General features: G+C 39.9%; 1 protein-coding gene across 1 annotated transcript in view; it reads left to right on the top strand.

Annotated features, from left to right (window-relative positions):
- Hibadh (3-hydroxyisobutyrate dehydrogenase) overlaps window positions 1-23,882 on the top strand; it is a 109,071-nt gene that overhangs the window by 3,096 nt on the left and 82,093 nt on the right. The window contains exons 2-4 of the mRNA XM_005360821.2: window positions 6,407-6,567; window positions 13,425-13,534; window positions 16,405-16,526. Of these exons, the coding sequence (XP_005360878.1) occupies window positions 6,407-6,567; window positions 13,425-13,534; window positions 16,405-16,526 (393 nt within the window). The remainder of the gene's footprint in view (window positions 1-6,406; window positions 6,568-13,424; window positions 13,535-16,404; window positions 16,527-23,882) is intronic.

The raw sequence follows: 23,882 nt of genomic DNA, 5'->3' as shown, positions 1-23,882 counted from the left end.
AACTTGCTTTAAGGAAGATGCATTTTTCTTGTAGGTTAGAATGTTTTTGGGGTTTTTTTGTTTTGTTTTGTTTTGGTTTTTTTAGAGTTCCACTACACTCCTTTGGATCCCTGTAGCCTCGGGAGCCAGTTCTGTATGTCAGGTACTCCTTCAGAAGCTCCATTGGAGGCTTGTAGTCCCCTAAATGATCTCTGCCACCTTTAATCTTTCTCTTCCTTTTAACCCTCTAGGCCAAAAGGGCCCTTTGGTGTAGGACTTGTTTGGCAGTGGTGCCTCTTGGCCTTGTTAATAAAAGTAGCTACTGTGTACTGAGTGTCAGGTGCTAGGCATTGTTTAATGCTTTACATATCTTTTTTCAAGTAATCTTTACAGTAACCTATTGTTGTAGGTACTGTTGTTGATAAAAACAGAAGTTAAGTAACTTGTCCCTTCAAGGGCATACATCTGAAAGGTGACTTCACAAGGATCTCGTAAACTTAGAGTTAAATTTGATCATAACAGTGAGTTACTTCTCTTTGTATAGCACTTATACTTACTTAATACCATCGTTTTCTCATTTTGCCCCAGTGATGAAATGAAGAGAACTAAGCCCATTATTGACAACCTGTCTTGACTGATAAACACGTAGTTGGCCTGGTTAATATAGATCTTCTTGTTCCAAGGTCAGCACCGTCCTCCAAGCTCTTCTTGTATCCTATCACTTGGAACTGTTGGTGGCTAGCATGACCTCTGTAACTCTTGTTCTGCTCGTATTCATCCTGCTTCGCTGTTTCATGCCTGGCCCATTGACACTTACTTTTTCACCCCAATAAACAGACATGTTATTTTGTTCATTCGTTAAGTACCTTTCTAGCTTTGATTGTATCCAGTCTGAAATTTACTTACAAACAGGGATTTCACTGATGTCTTTGATTGTATCTTAGTATTTTTCTTAATCTGCTTAAATTCTGAGTTTTATCTGTGGTCGGTCCCTTCCCCTGGCTGCCACTTAGGTAGTGATACTGAGAGTTATAGAAGTTTGCTCACTATTCACAATGCTTTTCTTACTCCTTGTTCATTCCTTATAACATTTCCCACAACATTTCTGGGTCGTTGGCAGGGTTTGCAGTCCCTGGAGCAGACATTTGGCAATAGGGCATTACTAGTATTGTTTAGACAGGTGGGATCTGAATCTGGGATGAAGAATGCTGGAGGGTTAACCTGTGTAATGGTTGTAGCAACACAGCTCACATTTGCTGGGTCCACTTCATCACCACTGTTACTCTGTAATTGCTTCAGAACTGGCTTGTATCCCCATGTGCCCATTTAGTGAAACCTCTCTAGTTAGAATTAATTCACATAGCACTTAACATTCACTGTGCCAATTCATTTATTTCCCTTTCTCACAAATGTAGTTATAAAAATTAAATGCATATGGTAAAAATGAAAGATTTTTACTAAAAGATTTTTTCTTTAAATCAGACCCATGACTCGACATTTGAGCTGTAACTACTGTTTTTTTTTAACATACCCGTACAAAACCCCAGAAAATAACTTCACGTATATTTTTTCTCTGCATATTCTTCTATTAATACTCTACATCTTGCTATTTTTTATTGGCTTTTCTCTTGGAGGCTTTTCCTCTCTCTGCCTTAGACAGGTAGGCTGCGGTAGAACAGGGTAGATAGAGATGCATATTCATGTATTAATGCACTGCATCTTCCTGTGTTTTATTTGGTAATTTATCCTGAAGGTTTTCCCTCTGACTTAAACAGGTATACCATGGGAGGCAGGATAGAAAGACAGTTTAAAGATACGTGGGAGGGAAAAGACTCTCCTCACTCTAGATTGGCTAAAACTTCTTGACAGTTGAGTTGATGTGGGAAATCTTGGAAGGCCCCAGTCCTGCATGAAGAGCTGTAGGCAGTTCATATCTGCTAAGAGGGAGAGCCAGGCTTCCTCAGGGACAAGCCCTCAGATAGGCTGGTTGTAACAAATACACACCTGAGTAACACTAAATGGACTCAGCCAACTGCGCATACATGCAACAATAAGTAAAGGAAGTCATGAACTTGAATGAGTGGAGGGGACACACGAGGAACTGGAGATGGGGAGAAGGAAGGGTAGAAATGTAAATATCATCTTCATGCATGAAATTCTCAAAAATGGAAAATGTTGCTTTTCTTAAAAAAGAAGAAATCTAGCATAATCAACATTTTTAGTGAGTTAGCTACCTATAAGAGACAATGTTCCTTTTATATAGAAATGTTTCAGATAAGACTTAAATGACCGTCATGCTTAAGACCTAAACATATTAATCACCTCAGTGTGATCTTTCTTCTTTTTTCAGTTGTAACCCTACAATTTTCAAGGACTCTCATAGCATTCCTGTTTACAGTGAAAGACATGCCTTGACCCCTTGTGTATTCCTTGTGACCTGTTTTTACCTCATCGAGTTCAGGTCTATTCAAGACACCTTTGGAACATTCTATAATTTCATTTATGAAAAAGAGGGAAAAGGGGGAGGGATGTTAACAATCTTTCAGATGTAACTTGAGAGCCACCAAAGTCATAGACATGGCAACTGCAGCTTGATGTGTTTTTTCCTTTCTGTGAGTGCCTCTCTGATGACTACTGAGCTTGGATCTGTGTTAAATTCTCTTAATCAGTCAGGAATCCTAATCAAGCTTCCCCTCAATTGAGGATTCTGAAAGGAGCCCCCGCTGCTGCATGTGGGAGCGTCGAGCTGTTTCTTACCCACTCCACTGTTCCCATTCTTTTCAGTTAAATGTGGAAGTAATATTTCATTGCATTGGGCTAATATGAATTGCTGTGAATTGTGAATTAAGTACTCTACTGATAAGTTACTAGTTATTTACATTTTTCTGCTGTAACAATTGGTGCTATAATAAACTGTTTGTGTGGTTCAGAGTTTAGTGTATAGGACCTGGCAAATGATGGCTCATATTCATGTATCTGTTTTTACAAATAAAATTGTATTTGAGGGCTCAAGACATGGCTCAGTAGATAAACCACTTGCCATTCAACACTGAGGACCCAAGTTTGGATTCCAAGCAAACAAATAAAACCTGCGTGGGTGTGGTTATAACAAGCCCTCTGCCCCCCACCCCAACCTGTCTGTCTAGATTAGCTAATCAATAAGCTCATAGTTCAAGAGATCTGCTTCAGTAAGTAATGTGGAGAGGGATCTAGGAAGACATCCAGTGCCAACCTCTGGCCTTTATATGTATCCGTACATGTGTGAACATGCACATATACATCATATACTAAACAATGTTGTATTAGAATAAGCCATGCACTTCTGTTTATTATCTGTCACGATTTTCAAACTAGAGCAGATGAATAGGCAGAGGCAGGCGGATCTCTGTGAGTTTGAGGCCAGCCTGGTCTACAAGAGCTAGTGCCAGGACAGGCTCCAAAGCCACAGAGAAACCCTGTCTCGAAAAACCAAAAAAAAAAAAAAAGGGCCTTATGGCTTACAAAGCTGAAAGTCATTTACTACTGACCCTCTAAAGACAAAGTTTATAGCTCCTTGTAAATAGTAAATTTCTAGGAAGTTAGATTGCTGAGTCAGTTGTTTTAAAATAAAACGTAGATAGATTTCCAAAAAGGCTGATCTGATGTATTTGATAGCGTGTGAGAACGCTCATCTGCATCCGTCCTTACATGCTGCTGATAATCTTTGTTCAAGACACAAAAGTTGGTCCATTCAGTACTTGAAGAGTAGCCCCATATTTCTTTGTTTTGTGTTTCTCTGCTTATGACAAGGTGAAAATATTTTCATTTTTTCCTGAAGAGAATTGACATATTTTCTGTTGTCATTCTGTGATTTTTTTTTTCCTATCAGAGTCATTCTTCATGATTTCTTCATGATTTTCAAGTTACTTGGGGATCAAACAGTCCTGTTTATATCCAGTGCTAGCAGGATTCTTCTTAGTTACTTTTATTTATAATATTTTGAAGTATAAATATGTTAGTTTTCTCCTGTGTGAAAAATTAAGATGGGAAGTAGTATGAATACTACAGGGAATTCTGAGTAGTTTTTTTGTGTAGAGCCCACAGTTTGTTAATTTTTGCCATTTCCTTTATTTCTCTCCACATAAATACATTACCAGCGTGTGTCATGTGAAAAACAATAGCAGCCACCATAATATATCCTACTATTACAGTATGCATCTCCAAAGACTAAGAACATTCCTATATATATAACTAGGCCAAATTTTATCATAAAAAGCTTGAATTCCCAAGATTAAACTTCTATGAAGCCCAAAGGCAGAGTATGTTCAGAAGTCATACCTAGCATGAATTCAGCTTCCAGCACTGCAAGACCAGAACCAGATCAAACAAATACAAAGCCTGACTATGTCCGTGATCATTTGACTTTAGCTCCCTAAGCGTACAATATTTTTCCTAGATCCTTAGGAAAGATATTACATGATGGCAGTTATGAGTGAAGTGCTTAGGTAACAATGTCTGTCATGTGGTGAAGCTGCCACGTTAACTTACTGTTCACGTCTTCTGGCTTTCCTGATCTTGAATGTACTCATGCTTTCTTTTATTGATGTAATTCCCTTCTTCCTGCTCTGTTGGAAACCTGATCTGTTGTAGAATACACAAGTTAAATGTACTTTCTTCAAATTTCCAAACCATGAATTCTGTGCATTTTTTTAACCTATTATCCTTACCTGTCTTGTGTTAATTTATTTTGTGTGTTTAGTTTATGTCTTCATGGATTTTAAGGTCGTTGGAAGCCAAGGACTGTATCTCATTTGAATGTTCAGGGGCTAGGTGTTGTAGTGGTGCATACCTATAACCTATAATGCTAGCACTTGGGAGACAGAGATGGGAGGATCAGTTTGATGTCAACCTAGGCACACAGTACATTGAGGTGACCACTAAATGATTGTGGAGTGTATGACTGCATCCTTCCTCCTCCTTGTCATGCCTGTTACCTGTGTGAGTTACAGTAGTTGCTATTAAATTAACTGCTTTAAAAATGCAGTGTTCCTTGTTATGCTTTTGGATTGTTAGATTGCACCTTCCCAACCTCAACACAGTGGTCTGATCTCATTGGGCGTCATTTTCTCTTTTTGTTAATTCACTTATGGGCATTAGGGCTCTTTTATAAAATGTACTTCTTAATCTATTTAATTTTAAAATGCAATTTCAATTAGTGTGATTTCTCTGTCATTGAACCTTTGTGGGCTATAAAGACAAGGGTTCCTGAGTATGTAGTAAAACAGCAGCAGCAGTGTGAGCTGCACAGGAGCAACACCTGTAATGGGAGTGGTAGCGTCAGTCCTGAAAAGGAACTAAGTATACTTTAACCTAGTATGGGCTCTGTTTGTCAAGCCGAGATTGTCAAATAATTTGCCTTTGGGACTTTATCAGGCTCACATATGTTCCTGGTGAGTAGAAGCAGTTGGTGAGAGGTCTGAAAACTGAAAATGGCTGTGATTAGTTGTCACACCACAGTCTCCAAGACTCAGTCTTTGAAAGGAGGAATAAAGCCTGCAAGCGCAGGACAAGTAGAGTTGTTTCTCTTCCGTCTCTCAGTAGATTGTAGACTTTTCAAGGGCAAGTACTGTATCTGTGTCTCTCTAAACCCTGCCGTTATTTCATGCAGTGCACATTTACTGACTGGTATTTGTTGAGAGCCATTGTGAAATGGAGAAATTGTATCTAATGTTATTTCCAAGGTGAGGCAAAGCCCTTGCTTTCTAAAGCATTATTTTATGGGATTACAGCAATTTTTTGATTATTTTGTTGTATGCATATGTGGGTTTTCCCTTGTATGTGTACCATCTGAATTCCTGGTGCCCATGGCATTCAGAGGAGAGTGATGGAGCCCATAGAACTGGAGTTACAGATGATTGTGAGCCCCCATGTGGGTGCTGGAACTAAACCAGGATCCAGGATCCTTGGCAAAGGACTCTTAACTATAAACCATCTCTTGAGCCCCTGTTTTTTGTTTTAATTATTAAACTCGTGTGTGTGTGTGTGTGTGTGTGTGTGTGTGTGTGTGTGTGTGAGAGAGAGAGAGAGAGAGAGAGAGAGAGAGAGAGAGAGAGAGAGAGAGAGCGCGCGCATGAGCAGGCCACCATGTAAGTGTGACAATCAGAGGACAGTCTCTTCTACAACAGAATTCTAGGTATGTAATTCAGATTGTCAGTGCCTTTATTTCCTGAGTTTTGTTTTTGTTTTTGTTTTTACCAGCCCTGTTTGTTTCTGAAGTATTGTGAAGGTAATCTCAAACTTTGGATCCTCTTGCTTTCATTTCTAGAGTGCTGGTGTTATAGCCATGCACTCCTATGCCTGACTAAGCCATTGCTTTGAACTATAGGCCCCCAATGGGATTTCAAAAAGTATTACAAATTTATTTTATTTATAAATGTATTGAAATCAGTGTGTTCTAGGTCAATGGCTTCTAAGACTCCAGTTGGATTCATTGGACTGGGAAACATGGGAAATCCAATGGCGAAAAATCTCATGAAACATGGCTATCCACTCATTCTTTATGACGTGTTCCCTGACGCGTGCAAAGAGTTTCAAGAAGCTGGTGAACAGGTAAGGCTTATCTTTGGATTTGTTTTAGATTTTGGTTATTAAAAATAAATTTTATTTTCCTTTTTCAAAGAAGCAAGCACTTCTTAAAGTATATTTAACAAAGTTGTAAAACCCAATTGTTAACTCTATTTCATTTTGAATTTAAAATTAATTCAATATTTGGGTGCAAATCAAAAGAGCACTTAGTGTGAAAAGAGGGTCTGTTTCCTGCTAGGTGTCCTGTTTGGTCATTTTCTTAGCTAATATCTTCGTTGATTATACTGATGATGCATTTGTTTGGTGGAAATAGCCACCTTGTTAGAGGAAGTCAAGGATGATTGTCTTAGCACAGGAATCTTCTCTGGGACTTAGAGCTGAGTCCAAGTTCCAGATCAAACACTTATATTTTGTCTTTTTTTTTTAATTTATTTATTTATTGAGGATTTCTGCCTCCTCCCCACCACCGCCTCCCCTTTCCCTCCCCCTCCCCGATCAAGTCCCTCTCCCTCATCAGCTTGAAGAGCAGTCAGGGTTCCCTGACCTGTGGGAAGTCCAAGGACCGCCCACCTCCGTCCAGGTTTAGTAAGTTGAGCATCCAAACTGCCCAGGCCCCCCCAAAACCAGCACGAGCAGTAGGATCAAAAACCCATTGCCATTGTTCTTGAGTTGGGGGAAGTTATCCCCTCAGCTGGCTCTCACATCTGTAAAATTTAAGTGACGACTGACTACTTGTGTCATTAGACTGTCAAGCTCAGATGAGAAAATATATGTGAATGTACTTTATAAATGTTGCACGACAGCACTTTGTGAGTCCGTAATTAGTTATTGGCCATAAACTAGGAGACAACCTAAAAACATTGTGGGCTGTACTATGGAGCTGAGTTATAACTAGACTGTAATGTGTTGCTTTATGCTGCCATTCACATTTCAAGAATTGTGGTACTAGAGTTATCTTGTTTGATAATAGTATCTGCCAGGCAGGCCCTATTCCGTTTGGATTTGTCAAACTTTATTAGTTAGTAATTCAAATGATGAGAGATCATGTTTTAGTCTTTGAATTTAGTAGATTTGCTTTTTCTACAATATGAGGGAAACTTTGCATAAGTTGTAGAAGGGTAACTAAGGGCAAGGTATGATCCTGGAACTGGAAGAATACCAAAAGCTTCCTAAGAAACAGAAAAAGGAGAAAACTAAATTAAACAGAATAATCAATTTCCAGATTATTATTGAAAGCAAATCCTGAGAAATGCAGTCCTGAGATAGAAATAGGTTTAGTGACTTTAGAAGCCTTTTGGGAGCAGAACACCCTGTGTCTTTCCTGTCCATGCTTTCTGTGCTTTGTAGTCCTGGCGGTACTGCCTGAGAATGTGACCAATGATCTTGGGGCTTTTCAGATTCGCATCTGAGGCTGCTCATGCGCATGTGAGACTGACATTGCATTCCTTGGGGTTCTCAGTAACTTTGTAGGAAAGATGTGATGACTCACTCTACTAGAAAAAGTGAAGAACGTGACCTTTTATTATCAGTAAGCATTCAAAGCTGGCTTTCTGTCTGGGGTTAATCAATCAGTAGCCAATGGATTTAAGGAGATAGATACTAATTTTGGGGATAATCCTGATACTTGACATTTGTCACTCTATGGTGACATGTATATGACAATGCTACTTGATCTCTAAACTGCGGGGATGTGTTAGTTAAATACTGAATTTAGCTAGAAAACAAGGTAGAGGTTGATTGGAGATCCTTCAGAGCAGAAACTCGGGGGCTTTTAATGCCACAGTTATTCCTGCTTCCATGCCTGTGGAAGTGATAGCTTTCTTTCGGAATAACTGAAATGCTTGTCACAGCATTGTATATTTTTTCAGTTTTCTGTGGTAAGGAGAAGCGGGCTGCGTTCCTGGCACTTGGCTAGCTTAACCCCCAAAAATAACCACACGGAAATTGTATTAATTAAACACTACCTGGCCCATTATCTCCAGTCCTTTATTGGCTAACTCTCACATATTAGTTTAACCCATTTCTAATAATCTGTATTGCCACTCGACTGTGGCTTACCGGCATGAGTCTAACCAGCATCCGTCTTGGACAGGAGAATCATGGCATCTGCCTGACTCTGCTCTTCTTCCCAGCATTCTGTTCTGTCTTCCCCGCCTACCTGAGGGCTGCCCTATCAAAAGGCCAAGGCATATTTTTATTCAACCAATGAAAGCAACATAAATACAGAAGAACCTCCTACACCATTTCCCCTTTTTCTGTTTAAACAAAAAAGAAAGGCTTTTACTTTAACATAGTAAAATTACATATAACAAAAGTTATCAAGCAAGAATTACAGTTACAATATTTATATCTATTTTATCTTTTATCATAACAAAGGAAAACTATAATAACTGTTCATTCTTCAACTCCATCAAAGACTCCAGAAGGATATAATATTACCTAAGTAAACAGGAAGTGCATTGTAAGCAACTTTCAAAACTCTAGAAATGACAGAGACATCTCGCTGCCTGGACAGTCACCCAAAGTTTTTCTGTACCGTTGGGGTATCCATCTTCAGCCTACAGGCCAATAGTATCCAGCAAACTTTTTCATAAAGCAGGAAATTTTAAAGACGGTTCAGTCACTTTCTTCTGTATCTTGCAGAATGTCTCGCAGACTCTTTCATGAATCAGGAACCCTGAAGAATCAGCTCGCCTTTAGGCAAGTTCAGCAGTCCTCTCTCTGCAGGTTCTTTATGTCCAGTTTATGCAACAGTCCAGGCAAGAGCAGTTTCTTGTCCCAATGGTTAGCAAACTCCATAAGGAGCCTATTCGATGCCATCAAAAGCTCTGTCTCCCACAGGAGCTAGACAAAGATCACGATGGTGGCACAGCCCACAAACTGGTATTTCAAAACCGCCACTTTTTAGTAGACCTGATCCTGCTGCCTACCCAGGCAGGAAGAGCTGAGCCACGGGCATGGTCTCAGCTACTTTGTTCCCGACCCTGAGTGGGCTCACAAACATCTGGGCCCAGAAATGCTCCATAGCTGGAGATTGCACCGCAGCAGGGCCCAAGAAGCCGCGTTTTAAAATGGCGCAGCTTTTTTTGATGTTATGGCTACTGAGTCAGGAAATTCTCTCTGCGGTGTGCTGTCAACAAATAGCAAAAAGCTATGTTAAACTCTCTCTCCTTTTTAAGTCCTTTCAGGTTTTTGAGTGGATTTAGTCCACGTTGTTGTACCATGTTGTAACATGAAGGCCGGCTTGTTGGGGTTTCTGTCCTGCCCAGTACCCCACAGCTGGCAAGGTCCCAAAGAAAATCACACAGAGGTCTCCATAAGATTATAAACTGATTGGCCCATTAGCTCAGGCTTCTTATTAGCTCTTGTAGCTTATATTAACCCATAATTAAATCTTACCTATGTTAGCCACAAGGCTTGGTATCTCTTTCAGTGGGACAGGTCACAAAAACAATATTCTGCTTCTTTGGTGGCCTGGGCAGGAACATCCTACACCAGTTTTCCCCAGAACTTTCCAGAGTTCTGCTTAAATTATTATATTCTCTGAAGTTAGCCCTGTGACCTCTATTCCCCAGAAACATTTCTGTTCTTTGCCTACTTGAGGTAGGCTCGAGGAAAGATGAGGATGAAGGAGACATTTACATTCTGAAAGGAAGAACAGGACCCTGATATTTAGTGAGAAACTACTGTGTCTCAGGTCATTTGATAGTTTTTGTGTATCTTATATATTTGTTTCAGGGTACAGGGCTCATTGTGTAGCCCAGGCTAGCCCCTAAATTTCAGTCTTCCTGCCTCAGCTTCCTAAAAGTTTAGATTATTATGGGTTTGTGTCACAGCAAAAAGCAGTGCAGCCACTCGCATTTTGTTTCTTTGTTTTGGTTTTGTTCATTTTTAAGTATGGCTGTGAAAGAAAAGGTTCAGTGCCCTTAGCGACCAGGAGAGGTCAAAGCCGATGCCTGGAAAAGTCAGGTGCTGTCCTCAGAGAGTGACAATTTGTATGCCTCCCAGTACTGGGGTTTCAGACACATGCCGTAATACCTGGCTTTTATTTGGGTGCTGGAGATCCAAACTCAGGGCCTTATAGTTGCATAGCAAGCACTTTATTCACTGAGCCATTTATCTTCTAGTTTCTGAACTAGTAATCAAAGAAAACCTGCATCTAACCTGGACATTGGTGGCACATGCCTTTAATCCCTGCACTCGGGAGGCAGAAGCAGGCAGATCTCTGTGACTACAAGGCCAGCCTTATCTTCATAGTGAGTTCCAGGCCAGCCAGAGCTACATAATGAGACCCTGTCTCGAAACAAAACAACAAAACAAAAACTCAACAACAAAAACCAAACTTGCGTCCATACCCGGAAGAAATGAATCATAGCCACACAGAACTTTATAATAGCTAAGTGGAAACAACTGTCATGCAATATCAGTGGATGAATGGATAAATAAAGTGTCGCATCTATAATGGGCTGTTTAGGAATTAAGGGGGAGGAAGCGCTGATACTTGCTATGTAACAGGTGAACTAAGAAAACACACTAAATTAAAGAGCCAGTTACAGAGAACCACACACTATGCTCTCCTATTACCTGAAAAACCTTAGAAAAAGAAAATCTATGGAGATAAGAAAGCACTCAGTAGAAGATAGGCAGCTTTGGGCACACAGGGTGACAGCTCATGGATATCCAGTTTCTTTTTGGAGAGACTGAAAACCTGACTGTGGTAATGGTTACTCTATGTGGGAATTTATAAAAGCTAACCAATTATCCACTTTAAGTGGGAAAATTGTGTGGTGTGGTCAGTAAAGACATTTAAAATGAGAACCGGGGTGTAGCTGGTGGCAGCAGCTAGCCAGGACCAACCATCCCAGCAAGGAAGAGGACACAGACAGCAGAGTGCCACGAAGATGGAGGCTCTGGCCAGCCAAGGAGTGCCAGCTGCTGCTCAAGCTGAAGAAGAAGAGCCTCTCCTAGAGCCTTTGGAGGGAAAGTGGTCCTGCTGACACCTTGCTTTCAGGCCCAGACTGCTGCTTTCCAGTTCTATGGGAATAAATTTCTGGTTAAGAATGGGGACACAGGAATCCTTTCTTCAAAAGGCAGAGCCGCAGTCTCCATTTGTTAATTTTCTGCTTTTGACCAACAGCTAAAGCTTGAATATCTGTTTTATGTGTTGGCTTTGACCTGAAAGTGACAAGATGTCTCATGTGACATGCTATTTAAACTATAATGTGACTAAATAAAATGCCAAGCCAATTTTTGAGAAGAAAAAGACAGGTAGCTCTTAACAGTTCATTTCTGATAGAGAACTACAGAAAAATATTGTATATAATCTTTACTTACCTTCCAACAGAGGTAATGTCATCTGAAATGAATATTTTGAGGACAAGGTCTCAGAGGACTTAGAGAGTTCCAGCACAGACTCAGTGACAGGTTTCCTTCTGCTTCCTTGTGAGAAATAAACAGATAGAAGGAAGATGACCCCACTGTCATTTTACAGTGGCCAGCCTTCCTGGAGCTGAAGGTTCCTAGATATTAACACATTCTACATTGCGGGTAGAAGCTAAATTAGATGTCTTGCTGTTGTTTTGTTTGGTAATGAGGGCACATAGGGTTCTCTGTGGGGGCAGAGGGCAGATTTATTCAGGTTAAGAATGAGGACAATGAGTCATTTCTTTAAAAAGCAGAGCCGCAATCGTCTCCTCTTCATCCCAGACTGGTTTCAGATGTGCAATTCTGTTGTTAACACAAGTCCTCCTGAGTCCTGGGATTACAGGAATCGATGTGCTATTCTTTATTATAGTTTGGGAAACTGAAGTCAGTGGAGTTAAAGGATTTGCACAAAATCATACCTGACTACTTGGCTGAGCTGCATCCCTGGTTCCCTAAATAAGTGTTCATTTGTTCCTTCCATGCTGTCTTTTTTACCTACTTAATTAGCAAATGTAATTGAGGGATTCTAATTAGTTGGCTGCTAAATAAAGGCTTTTGTGGCTACTGTCAGATTGGAAATGAGGTTAGTTTCTTTCAGCTTTGTAGTTGTGGCCAAATTTTGTCAGTTATTATTTCAGAGTTTAAAGCCATCACATCAGTGGTAAGATTATTCGAATGCTGTGTCTAAGAAGCATGCCTTTGTTGTACAAATCAGACATTTTTGTTATAACGTATCAGATATATGCAGTCATTAGATAGTGAGCAGTTGTGTCCAGTAGAGTGGTGACATTCCTGCTATCACCATCAGTATGTGTTTTCCAGACCTGTGCACTTTGAGACTACTTGATATAATTGAAGAGTTAGCAGTGCTCTGACAACCCAGAACATCCCAATAAGCAGATGCTAGGGACGCAGGGGGTCGATGGACCACCCATGCACTTGGCAGTCGAATGAGTTGGCACTGCCAGTTTATGGGCGTGAAAAAGCTTTGAGATATGTAGCACCCTAAGATCTGTGAATAATTAATTTTTAGTACCCTGTAGGGAACTTTTAAAGGAGTTATCTAGATGGAACTTAATTTCTTTCAGTGGAAGAGAAGTCTCAATTTCTAAGGGAATGTCTAAAGTTTTCTGACATAGACTTCCAGGCTTCTCTCTTGGAATGATCTAGAGATGAATCTTCAATAGGAAGAAGACATGCCATTATTTTGTTTTGTATTTACTTCAGTGATGTGGGGATAGGCATTTATGGGGGACTTTCTGTGAAACCCATGTTCTCCAGATAGTTCAGAGGGGGATGAAGACTCTTAGCAGCTTCCATTTGTTATTTCATTTCACTGAGCTTTGTTATTTGTGTATGGTCTTGAACTGTTTGTCAGTAAATAGTTGCTAGTCCTATCTAAGGTCTGGAAACTTTATGTTTGAATTAAACGATTCTCCTTTATGATTTCTTTAAAGGTTGCGTCTTCCCCAGCAGATGTAGCCGAAAAGGCTGACAGGATTATCACAATGCTGCCCACCAGTATGAATTCGATAGAAGTTTATTCTGGAGCGAATGGGATTCTAAAGTATGTATTTCTCAAGGACTCATATTTCTTGCTGTAGTTCCTGTTTCACATGTTTTAGAACTACTAAGGCATTGCAGCTCTGTTGGTTAAAAATCTTCCTGTGTATTTTTTACTTTACAAAGTGAACAGGGTGATTTCCTGCTCACCATAAAGGGTTAATTTTGCTCTAGAGTCCAGTGTGTGACTTTTGGGAATGAAGAACCCCCACTTTGTTTCTTTCCTTTAACTCTTGCATTAAACTTGCTTTCATTGGCAGCGTGTTTAAGAGACTTTTAAAGCTTGCATTTTAAATTGTACTACTCTTAAAAGCGTAATTTTCTTATGGTGTACAGAAATCCAGAAAAGGGGTTCTGTGAAAAATAAAACCAAACATTGGAAAAAACACCTTAATTTAAGATTTTATTATATAATAAAAAGTTATTGTATGTCCTCTGGGTTAGTCCATCTGTAGTAAGGACTTTGGGAAGCTGGAATTCAGTATTAGCAGTAGCTCTCTGAGTAAAGTATAATTTAAGTCAGTGTTTCCTACCAGTGCCTGTCTTCCCTGGCGCTGTAAACCTGTTGGTGAATTACTGCTTACTGCCAAACCCTTGTGGTATGTCAGAATGACAGTGGTTGGATTTCATTTTCTAGGCTTTCTCGTTCCATTTTCTAACTTACTTTGTTGTTGAACTCAGCAGAGAGGGAGGACAAAGTCGTATGCCATGTAGACACTTGAGTCACCTACACGCTGATTTCTGAGCGCTGTCTAAAAGAAAGTAAGGTTTACTTTCAGAAAACCGTAATATGTGAAATTTGAGGTTTGGGGAAATTGAATTACTTTGGAAAACTAACAGACTTGGAAGGAAAAGACATTTGGATATTAGACAGAAAACTGATAAGATAAATGTTTAGATTGTAGGGGTGGTTGAGTGGCACTCATTTTGGATGGATCCAGCGGACAGATGCAGAGTGTGTGTGGTCCTGAGGCATCCTGGTTGCTCCTTACTAGTGCTTCAGTTATGGCCTGCTTCACCTCTCAAGGAAGTTACTAAAACATGTGGAGTGACACAACATTTATTAATATCCTTTACTTTACTTTGGAGGAGGTGCCAGCTACCAGACGTTTTGTCCAGGGAGTGCTTAGGAAGAGTTTGGTTTCATATTAAACTATAATTGGCTTCTCAGCGATGTGCCGGGCCCCTTTCCTGTCAGGATTCTTTTCCACACCCAGTGCCTAAGTAATTTTGAGATGATTTCCTATTTGTTTTTAAGATTGTTAAAAATACTACCACAGAAGACTGGCAGATTTTATTCCTATTGTCTCTGTTATATGAAGGAAAGCCTTTGTACTGAGGTGATTTCTAGCAGCACTTGGCTTGTCTCTTGTGTGGAGTGCACCTAAATACTCTGTTGGATCTGTCTACGTTGTTTTTGTTTTCAAGACAGGGTTTCTTTGTGTAGCTCTAGCTAACCTGGAACTAGCTCTGTAGACCAGGCTGGCCATGAACTCTGAGATCTGACTGCCTCCGCCTCCCAAGTGCTGGGATCAAAGGTGTGCATCACCGTGCCTGGCTCTAGGATCTTTTTTTCTTTTTAAAACAGTGATTTTCTTCATTTTCTTTTTTAATGTTTCCTCATACTGAGTTCTGATTTTCCAGTCTCGGTTGTGCATCCCTGGGTGAGTAGACCTGCAGGGAGAAATTTAGGAACTTATGGCTAGTGAGATGGCTCTGGGTGGGGCCCTTGTGTACATTGACTCCACAGAGTTGTTCTCCAACCTCCATGTGCACAGCCACACACATCATATACCTGCACTAATAATAAATAAGAACTTTGGGGAATTTGCATATAATTGTTAACTATTATCCTTGATTTATGATTTTTCTTTATTTACTCTTGAGACAGGATCTCCCTGAATTGCTTAGGTTGGCCTTGTAACATTGTAACCCAGACAGATATTGAACTTCTACTTCAGCCTCACCAGTAGTTAAGATTGTTGGCTTGGACCACTAAGACCAGGGAACTAAATTATAATATAGGTCAGAGTTTCTTAGCCTCTAGAGTAAGCACTGCCTTATAGATAGATGTAAGGGAACTGTTTCAGAGACCTGTCCTGAACTCATAGCATAAATAGAAATCTTTTACTGTAAGAATGATAAGGATTTATATAAAATATCTGTGCTCCTGTTTCTATCTTTATCAATGCTACAAAAACATCTTTGAAAGTGCTCTTTATTTCTGTTTCTGCCTGTTTAATATTTTGCTTTTTAAAAAGTTTCTATTAGGATAGGTGTGAGTGGATTTGGGCAGAGCTGGAGGAGGGGGTGAATATGATCAAAATACATTTGAAATTCTCAAACAATTAATAAAAATATTTTAAAAATGTTTCCATTATTAAAAGAATATGCTCTCTTGAAGCAAATAGCTATATTTCAGTTGCTTATGTTTATTCTTAGCAAAAATGATATGGTTATGGGAAGTTTGCAGTGTAGCTTACTAAAGACTTAAGCTTTTTAAGACCCAGTGACTCTACAAATAAAAATTAAAATGCAGTCAAATACTCCTTTAAAGTTCATAGGTTTTAAAAATTTTTTATATATTAGCTTCACTTGTTAGCAAGGCTGGTGTACTTCTACTAATACCAGACTTTAGCAATTACTTTATTAGATTTTTATTTTGTTATTGTTTTTCTGAATGAATATGGGTTTACTTTGAACTGAAATTGGTCTACAACATGAATGAGTAAATATGAGATTTTCAACTATTTCAATACCAAGCCAGAGGCTTCTTTGATTGTCTACCAGTTTTTAGCTGATTCTGGTTGTATAAATAGTTGTATGGAATACTCATGCAGAGTTGTAAACTTGAGTATTTTTATTTATACTTAGAAAAGTGAAGAAAGGATCATTATTAATAGATTCCAGCACTATTGATCCTTCAGTTTCAAAAGAATTGGCAAAAGAAGTTGAGAAAATGGGAGCTGTTTTCATGGATGCCCCTGTTTCTGGTGGTAAGTGCTGTCTAGAATACACGTGCACCTACTTATGCTTGTCACAAGTAGTAGTCTTGGTTTAGTGCCTTCCAAGGTAGTCACAGTTATTTTTAGATCAGGAAAGATTCTTAATCACTCAATAAAATAAGAACAAAACAAAACTGGTAAGTTGCCTGTAAATTTGTGTAAAAGTCATACATTTTTTGGGTTGAGTTACTGCGTGATAAAGATAGATCACTTCCTGGAATCTTAAGAACTGGTTCAGGGAATAATTAGTTGGGATCTCAGGCTGCAGTTCAGTTGATTGAGTGCTTGCTCAGCATGCAGGAAGCCCTGGGTTTGATCCCCAGCACCCTGCAACTACATGTCCTGGTGCATGCCTGTAATCCAAACACTGGGTTGGCAGAAGCAGGAGAATCAGGAGTTGAAGGTCATCCTTCACTACATAGGGGGTTTGAGGCCAACCTAGATTATCTGATGTCCAGCCTGACTGACTCTACTGTTCAAAAACTTGAAGAAGAGATTTAAAAAAGAAGAACAAAATCAAACCATCTGACCCTCAAGGTAAACATGAGGTCCAGGTGGATTTTCAGGTGACTGTTATTAAAATATAAGGCAGAGATCATCAAAGTTTCATGTGAATGTTTCCAGACAGTAGAGAGTAAGGAAATACTTCCAACTCATTCTACAAAAAGACCCTTGTAACTCTCTTACTCAATCAGTAAGAATCAGCAGGGAGAATGATAGGTGAATTTCAGTCAACACTGTAGATGTTCAGCCTTTAAGAACATAATTAGCAGACTAGATCCAGCTATAAATAAGAGAAATCAAGTATTACAAGTTCTTTGTTACCTATATGTAGAGATGGCTTAATATTAGAAAATCTATAATTGTAATCCACTTGTAACATGCCTAAAAGTTACATGAGAATCTTTGTGAAAAGCGAAGGACTCACTAAGAAATTCTTTTTTTTTATTTTGCTTATTTTTTAAAAATATTTATTTATTTATTATGTATACAATCTTCTGTCTGTGTGTATGCCTGCAGGCCAGAAGAGGGCATCAAACCCCCATTACATATGGTTGTGAGCCAACATGTGGTTGCTGGGAATTGAACTCAGGACCTTCGGAAGAGCAGGCAATGCTCTTAACCTCTGAGCCATCTCTCCAGCCCCACTAGTGAAATTCTTAAAATTTAATTTTCTATCAGATAATAGCAGGACTGAGTGTGTGGGGATGGCAGATGTGTGGGGATGGCGGGCATGTAGAAATAGCAGGTTGCTGGTTTGTCAGGATCATGGCTATGGTAGGATTTTGGGTGTGATTTTCTTTCCTTTCCAAAATTGCTGTGTAATAGGAAAAACTCTGTGTATGTTTGTGCCTATACATATGGAAAGATAAGTATACATTTGTAGCAGTAGGCAACAATAGCTCTTTTATTCCAATTATACTTGACTTTGGATTTTTAAAAAATAAGTGAAATATAATTTAAATCAGTTTTTATTTTTTATAAATAAAATGGTTTTGCAGTAAAACATTATATTCCTTTATTATTATTTTTGTTGTTGTTATTTTGTTTGTTTATTTGTGATAGGTCTTATGTATTAGCCCAAGGTGGTCTTGATTTCCCTGTTCCTATCTCCTGAGCTGGGATCAGATACTCACTATCATGTTCAAATCATTTTTTATTTTTTTAAATTTTTTTTTGGTTTTCCGAGACTGGGTTTCACTGTTTGGCTTTGGCTGTCCTGGAACTCCCTTTGTAGATCAGGCTGACTTCTAACTCACAGAGATCTGCCTGCCTCTTCCTCGCACTGCTGGGTTTAAAGGCATGTGCCACCGCTGCCTGGCTTCAAGTGATTTTTGAGTGTAGTTGAGGAATAAATAATTGTTAGCTCTTCTTGTTATGATGAATTAGTTACATAAAATTTAAGCATAAATATTTGTAGTAGTACTTAGACACCTAATTAAAATTGATTATTAGTATGTGTGTATGAGATGTGTGGAGTTGGTTCTCCCCTTCCATCTTCAGGGATAACACTTGTCAGACTGTGCGACAAATGCTTTACTCACTGAGCCATCTCTAGGGCTTAATACTTTTAAAGAGTGTGTCTATATATGGTGTGTGCATGTTAGGAAATGTGGGTACATGAGTATGTGCACATGTGGAGATCCTGGCTGATTTGGGGAGTCTTCGTCAGGAGCTCACAACCTTATTCACTAAGGTAAGTCTGTTGAACTCAGAGCTCACCGACACAGTTGCTCTAGCTAGTCAGGATACCCTGTTTCTAAGTGCTAGGATTACAGGTGAGCTGCCATGGTCACCTGGTGTCTATGTGGATGCTGAGGATCTGCACTCTGGTCCTCATGCTTGCACAGCAAGTGCCTTACACACTGTACTATATCCCTGGCCTGATTCAGGCACTTTGATGGTAAAATACTAATACTATTGGGGCTGTGAATGAAATCAATGAGCTGAGCAATTCTTTCTTTAAGTGGGATGATACACAGTTCTTGCTGAGGAGTCTCCTCTTTCTTCTTCCCATGATGTCACAGTAACACTGGGATTAGGAATGCCCGCTACCTTGTGTGGCTTTTTCTGGACCAGTCAACAGCAAAATCACATGCTGAAGGAAACAGTCAACAGGGTAACCTACAAGACGGGAGAAAGGAGCTGCACATTATCTGAGTCACTACTGAAAACGCAACCTGATTAAAAAGTGAGCAATGGCCCTATACAGCATTTCTTACAAGAGCACTCAACAATGTGTAAAAATTGTTCAAGGGCTTAGGGAAGCTAGGTGGGTAAAACACGTGGAGTTCAAGCATGAGGGCCTGAGTGCACGTCCTCAGAACTCAGGATTTGTGTGGTAGTGGTATGTGGGATACATATGTACATGTTTGTCTGTGCTCGTGTGCGGGTGCATGTGGAGGCCAGAGGTTGATGTTTGTATTTTCTTCTGTTCTCTGCCTTAACTTAAAAAGCTTTTGGTATTTCTGTATTTATTTATTTAGCGAGAATATGCATATGGAAGTTAAAGGGACAACTTGGCAACATCTGTTCTTGCCATCCATCTACTGTGTGGCCTCTGGGAATTGAACTTGGGTCACTAGGCTTGGTGGCAAGTCCTTTATCCATTGAGACATCCTGCAGGACTCCACTTAATATTTTTACCCTGTTATTTTGTGTGTTTGTGTGTGTGTGTGCACTTTCATTTATGCTACACCACATGTATAGAAGCAGAGGACACTTTGTGGGAGTCAGTTCTCTTCCACCAAGTGGATCCTGGGAACTGAACTCAGGTGGTCAGGTTTGGCAGCAGGCCACTTTACCCACTAACCATCTTGCCAGCCCATCCAGCCTTATTTTTTTCAGATAGTCTTTCACTGAACCTGGAGCTAGTTGACTTATTGGCTGTGCTGGCCAACAAACTTGAGGAATGTGCTTGTTTCTGCCTTTTCAGGGTTGGGGCTATAGATAGGTGCCTGTTCTTACCTGGATCCAGCCCAGGTCCTTATGCTTATGCAGGAAACACTTTGCTGGTTGAGCTGTCTCCTCAACCTGAAAGAGCCAGAAACACTTGAAGTTATCCTTTTCTTTTCACGAAGCAATGTTTAAGTCCTAATATGACAGCGAAAGAACTGGATTTGTACTGTTATTGATGAAAAGCTTTGCATAGGGATAGTTTGTGATAAATAATTGGTTTGACACTTGATCATTATGAGATTAATTAGTAGATAATAGCAGCCTATTTACATTTATATGGTCCTCTCAGTTATTTTTTAGGTACTTAATATGATGGATTATTCTCATCTTATTTTATGTGTAAATATGGTTTGTTGAAAATGACTCTAAACTGAGCACACCTGTAATCTCATTAGCAGGGAACCTGCAGCAGGCAGATTACTCTGAGATCCGGGCCAGAATGGGTCACATGGTGAAAGAGACCCTGTCTCAAAAACAAGATTGTTCTCTCAGTTAAATAAAGGATTACCTGTGTGTCAGATAGGCAACTTTAAAAATCTTTATGTTTGTCGGGCGGTGGTGGCGCACGCCTTTAATCCCAACACTCGCGAGGCAGAGGCAGGCGGATCTCTGTGAGTTCGAGACCAGCCTGGTCTACAGAGCTAGTTCCAGGACAGGCTCCAAAGCTACAGAGAAACCCTGTGTCTAAAAACCCAAAAAAAAAAAAAAAAAAAAAAAAAAAAAAAACCTTTATGTTTTAGCCAGGCCGTCATGGCGCACACCTTTAATCCCAGCTCTTGGGGAGACAAAGGCAGGCAGATCTCTGTGAGTTTGAGGCCAGCTTGGTCTATAAGAGCTAGTTCCAGGAGAGGCTTCAATGCTATACAAAGTAACCCTGTCTCAAACCCCTCCCCACAGAAATCATTATGTTTTACCCAGATAAAATGAGGGAGGAGGGTAAATTCTAGATTACTAACTGTACTTTCCCCCACATTCCTCTTCCCTCATTTATTTGGAACTTGCTCTGTAGACCAGGCTGCCTTGAACTCACAGAGATCCTTCTGCCTCTGCCTCCCAAGTGCTGGGATTAAAGGCATGTGCCACCACTGCCTGGCATGGAAGCTTTGTATTCATCAGTTTTGGAATACGGAGTATTTTGGATCAATCGAACAAAACCTTTAATTTTTTTCTACCATTGTATTCCTTTCTTTGTATCTGTCTCAGAGCTGGAGAGTAACTTTGGATATTTTCCTTTATTACTCTTTATTGTTTTTATTTATTTGTTTGTTTGGAGTGTGTGTTTTTCTTCTGTTGTCTTTATTTTTATTTATTTGTTTGTTTGGAGTGTGTGTTTTCTTCTATTGCTCTTTATTGCTTTTATTTATTTGTTTGTTTGGTGTGCTCACGTGCCTTAGCCTGCATGCATTTGAAGGTCAGAAGATAACTTTAGGAGTTTGTGAAAATCCGGGTCATCAGGCTTGATGGCAGGTGCCTTTACTCACTAAGCAATCTAGCTGGCCCCTCTTATTTTTTGAGATAGGATCCTTTCACTAAACCTGGAGATTTCCATTTCAGCCTGCCTACCGGGCCAGCAAGTTCTGAGCAGCCTCCTGTCTCTGCTTCCCCAGTGCTTGAGATACAGATGTCTACAGTATACTGGATTTTTACATCCTGTTCTCCTGCTTTTCTTTATAGTTGACTATGTATTTTCTTTATTTATTATGCATAGTGTTCTGCCTGCATGTATGCCTGTTCACCAGAAGAGGGCACCAGATCTCATTATAGATGGTTGTGAGTCACCATGTTGATGCTGGGAATTGAACTCAGGACCTCTGGAAGGGAAGCCAGTGCTGTTACCCTCTGAGCTATCTCTCCAGCCTTTGACTATGTATTTTTAACTTCCAAACAGTAGTTTTATTTTTTCATAGTTTGGAACATTCTAGAAGTGGAATCATGGGCGTCTTCTGTGGCTTTGTCGCTTTCTGTTCTGTTCCTGTATCGTCCATGGTGTTAGGAGAGGCATTAGCTTTTCCAGTCTTTTGTGAGGATTAGAAAAAACTGCCTTCTCAGTATTGAAATAACTCCTAGGTAAGCCAACAGCCTCTGATTTGTCTTTGAAATAAGATATTGCTACAAAATCTAGGCTGGCCTCAAACTTGGCACCTTCCAGCCTCTGCCACATAGTACTGGAACTGCAGTGTGTCCCACCACACTCTGTTCCAAAGGGACTTCTTCTCAAAGAAAAAGTCATTCTTTAGTGGGGTTTATGGCCTGCCAACAAGTGTGATTGAATGTCAGTCTCTACTTACCTGTTTGGCTACAGGACCACATAAAGTACATGGATGTCTTGTCATTACATAGTTATTAAATGTACTTCATTAATTTTAACTTCTGTGTGATAGTCTATATAAATAATCACACTTCAGCCTTTTTGCTATGATGCATGTTTGGATTACTTCCAGGGCTTTAAAAAATTACATTCATTTTTATACATCATGGGAGCCTGCCCTTTCAGTCTGTCTAGTATAATACTTGGAACATTGTTAGTCTTCAATAAATGTTTAAAATATTAAGTTGAACTTAACTGGAAAAACAACTATGAAAAATAGACAGGGTAGTGGTGAGACACCCTTTTATCAAGGTGAAAAGAATTCACGGAGATGTTAGTTAAGCTCAAACTTATACATGGTTGGTGGTAAAGCTGATAGGAGTGTGATATTGCTTCATATTTTGCTGTGTGTGACCTCTGTTCTGCAAGCAGAGTGGGTTAGAGCCTGTTTTGGGAGTCCTTCCTGATGGGATTCCCTAATTGCTGCTTAGTCAAATAAGCTGCAGAGGAAGAAGTAAGTGCTGTCTTCCCTATATCCCTACCAGGATTGGCTGTTCCTGGGACATGATCTCCTCCAAAATGTAAGCCCTTGGGAGTTAAACCGGATTGTGCCTGAAAGAAACAGGACAGGACATGCTGTTTTATTGTGCAGCAGTGAACTTATTATGTCTGTCTTCCGTGCCATCACATCACATCTATGCCAGAACTTGACGGCCGTGTTATGGTTATGCGCTTGTTTCTTCTGCTAGACTAGAAGTGGGTAGACTTTAATGTTTTTTATTTTATATGTCCATTGTATAGTTCTGTGAACATTTAATAAAATTGAATCAGGAGTCAATCAGTTCTTCCTTTCTTTTATTCCTGCTTGACCAGGCTACTTGTTCATTCCTATCTGTGGTGCTGGGGATCAAGTGTAGCAGGCTTTCTTGTAGACCACCAGCCAGCTCCCAAATCATGACGCGGGAGAGTTAGCGTTAGTTAGGAATGCTTGGCCTCATCTTAGTTCTTAGTCAAACCTGTTTTTCTTTATCGACATTTTGCCTTTCTTTCTGTATGTCCTACTTTCCTGCTTCTTGTGTCCGTCTGGCTGGCTTCTGGCCCTGGGCACGTCCCTCTCTTTCACCCTCGTTCTCCTTTCTCCAGCCTAGTCTTCTCCTCATACTTATTCTCTCTGCCCACCAGCTCCACCGGTCTCTCTGTTGCCTAACGATTGGTCATTCAGCTTTTTATTAGGCAGACAAGGTGAAACAACAACACATCTTTACATAAACAAATATAACACCTCTTTACATAGTTAGAATAGTGTTTCACAACAATCAAACATGACTTTCTCTACCACTGAATCACATCACCAGCCCTTTTTAAGCTGATGATAGGGCACTTGCCTAGCATGCACAGGGCCCCAAGTTCAATCCCCAAGACTGCAATAAGTAGATAAATAAATAAACAAATATTAAGATTAATGTTAAATATTTTGTGTTTTCCTGCAGTCATTCCTCATTTTTGAACTGCATAGTATTCTGAACAAGAGAAAGTCTTCACGCCGGGCGATGGTGGCGCACGCCTTTAATCCCAGCACT

This window comes from Microtus ochrogaster, linkage group LG3 (genome assembly GCF_000317375.1).
Source record: "Microtus ochrogaster isolate Prairie Vole_2 linkage group LG3, MicOch1.0, whole genome shotgun sequence".
Taxonomy (NCBI): domain Eukaryota; kingdom Metazoa; phylum Chordata; class Mammalia; order Rodentia; family Cricetidae; genus Microtus; species Microtus ochrogaster.
The sequence above is the reverse complement of the archived record's forward strand: the minus strand, read 5'-3'. Positions and strand labels throughout refer to the sequence as shown.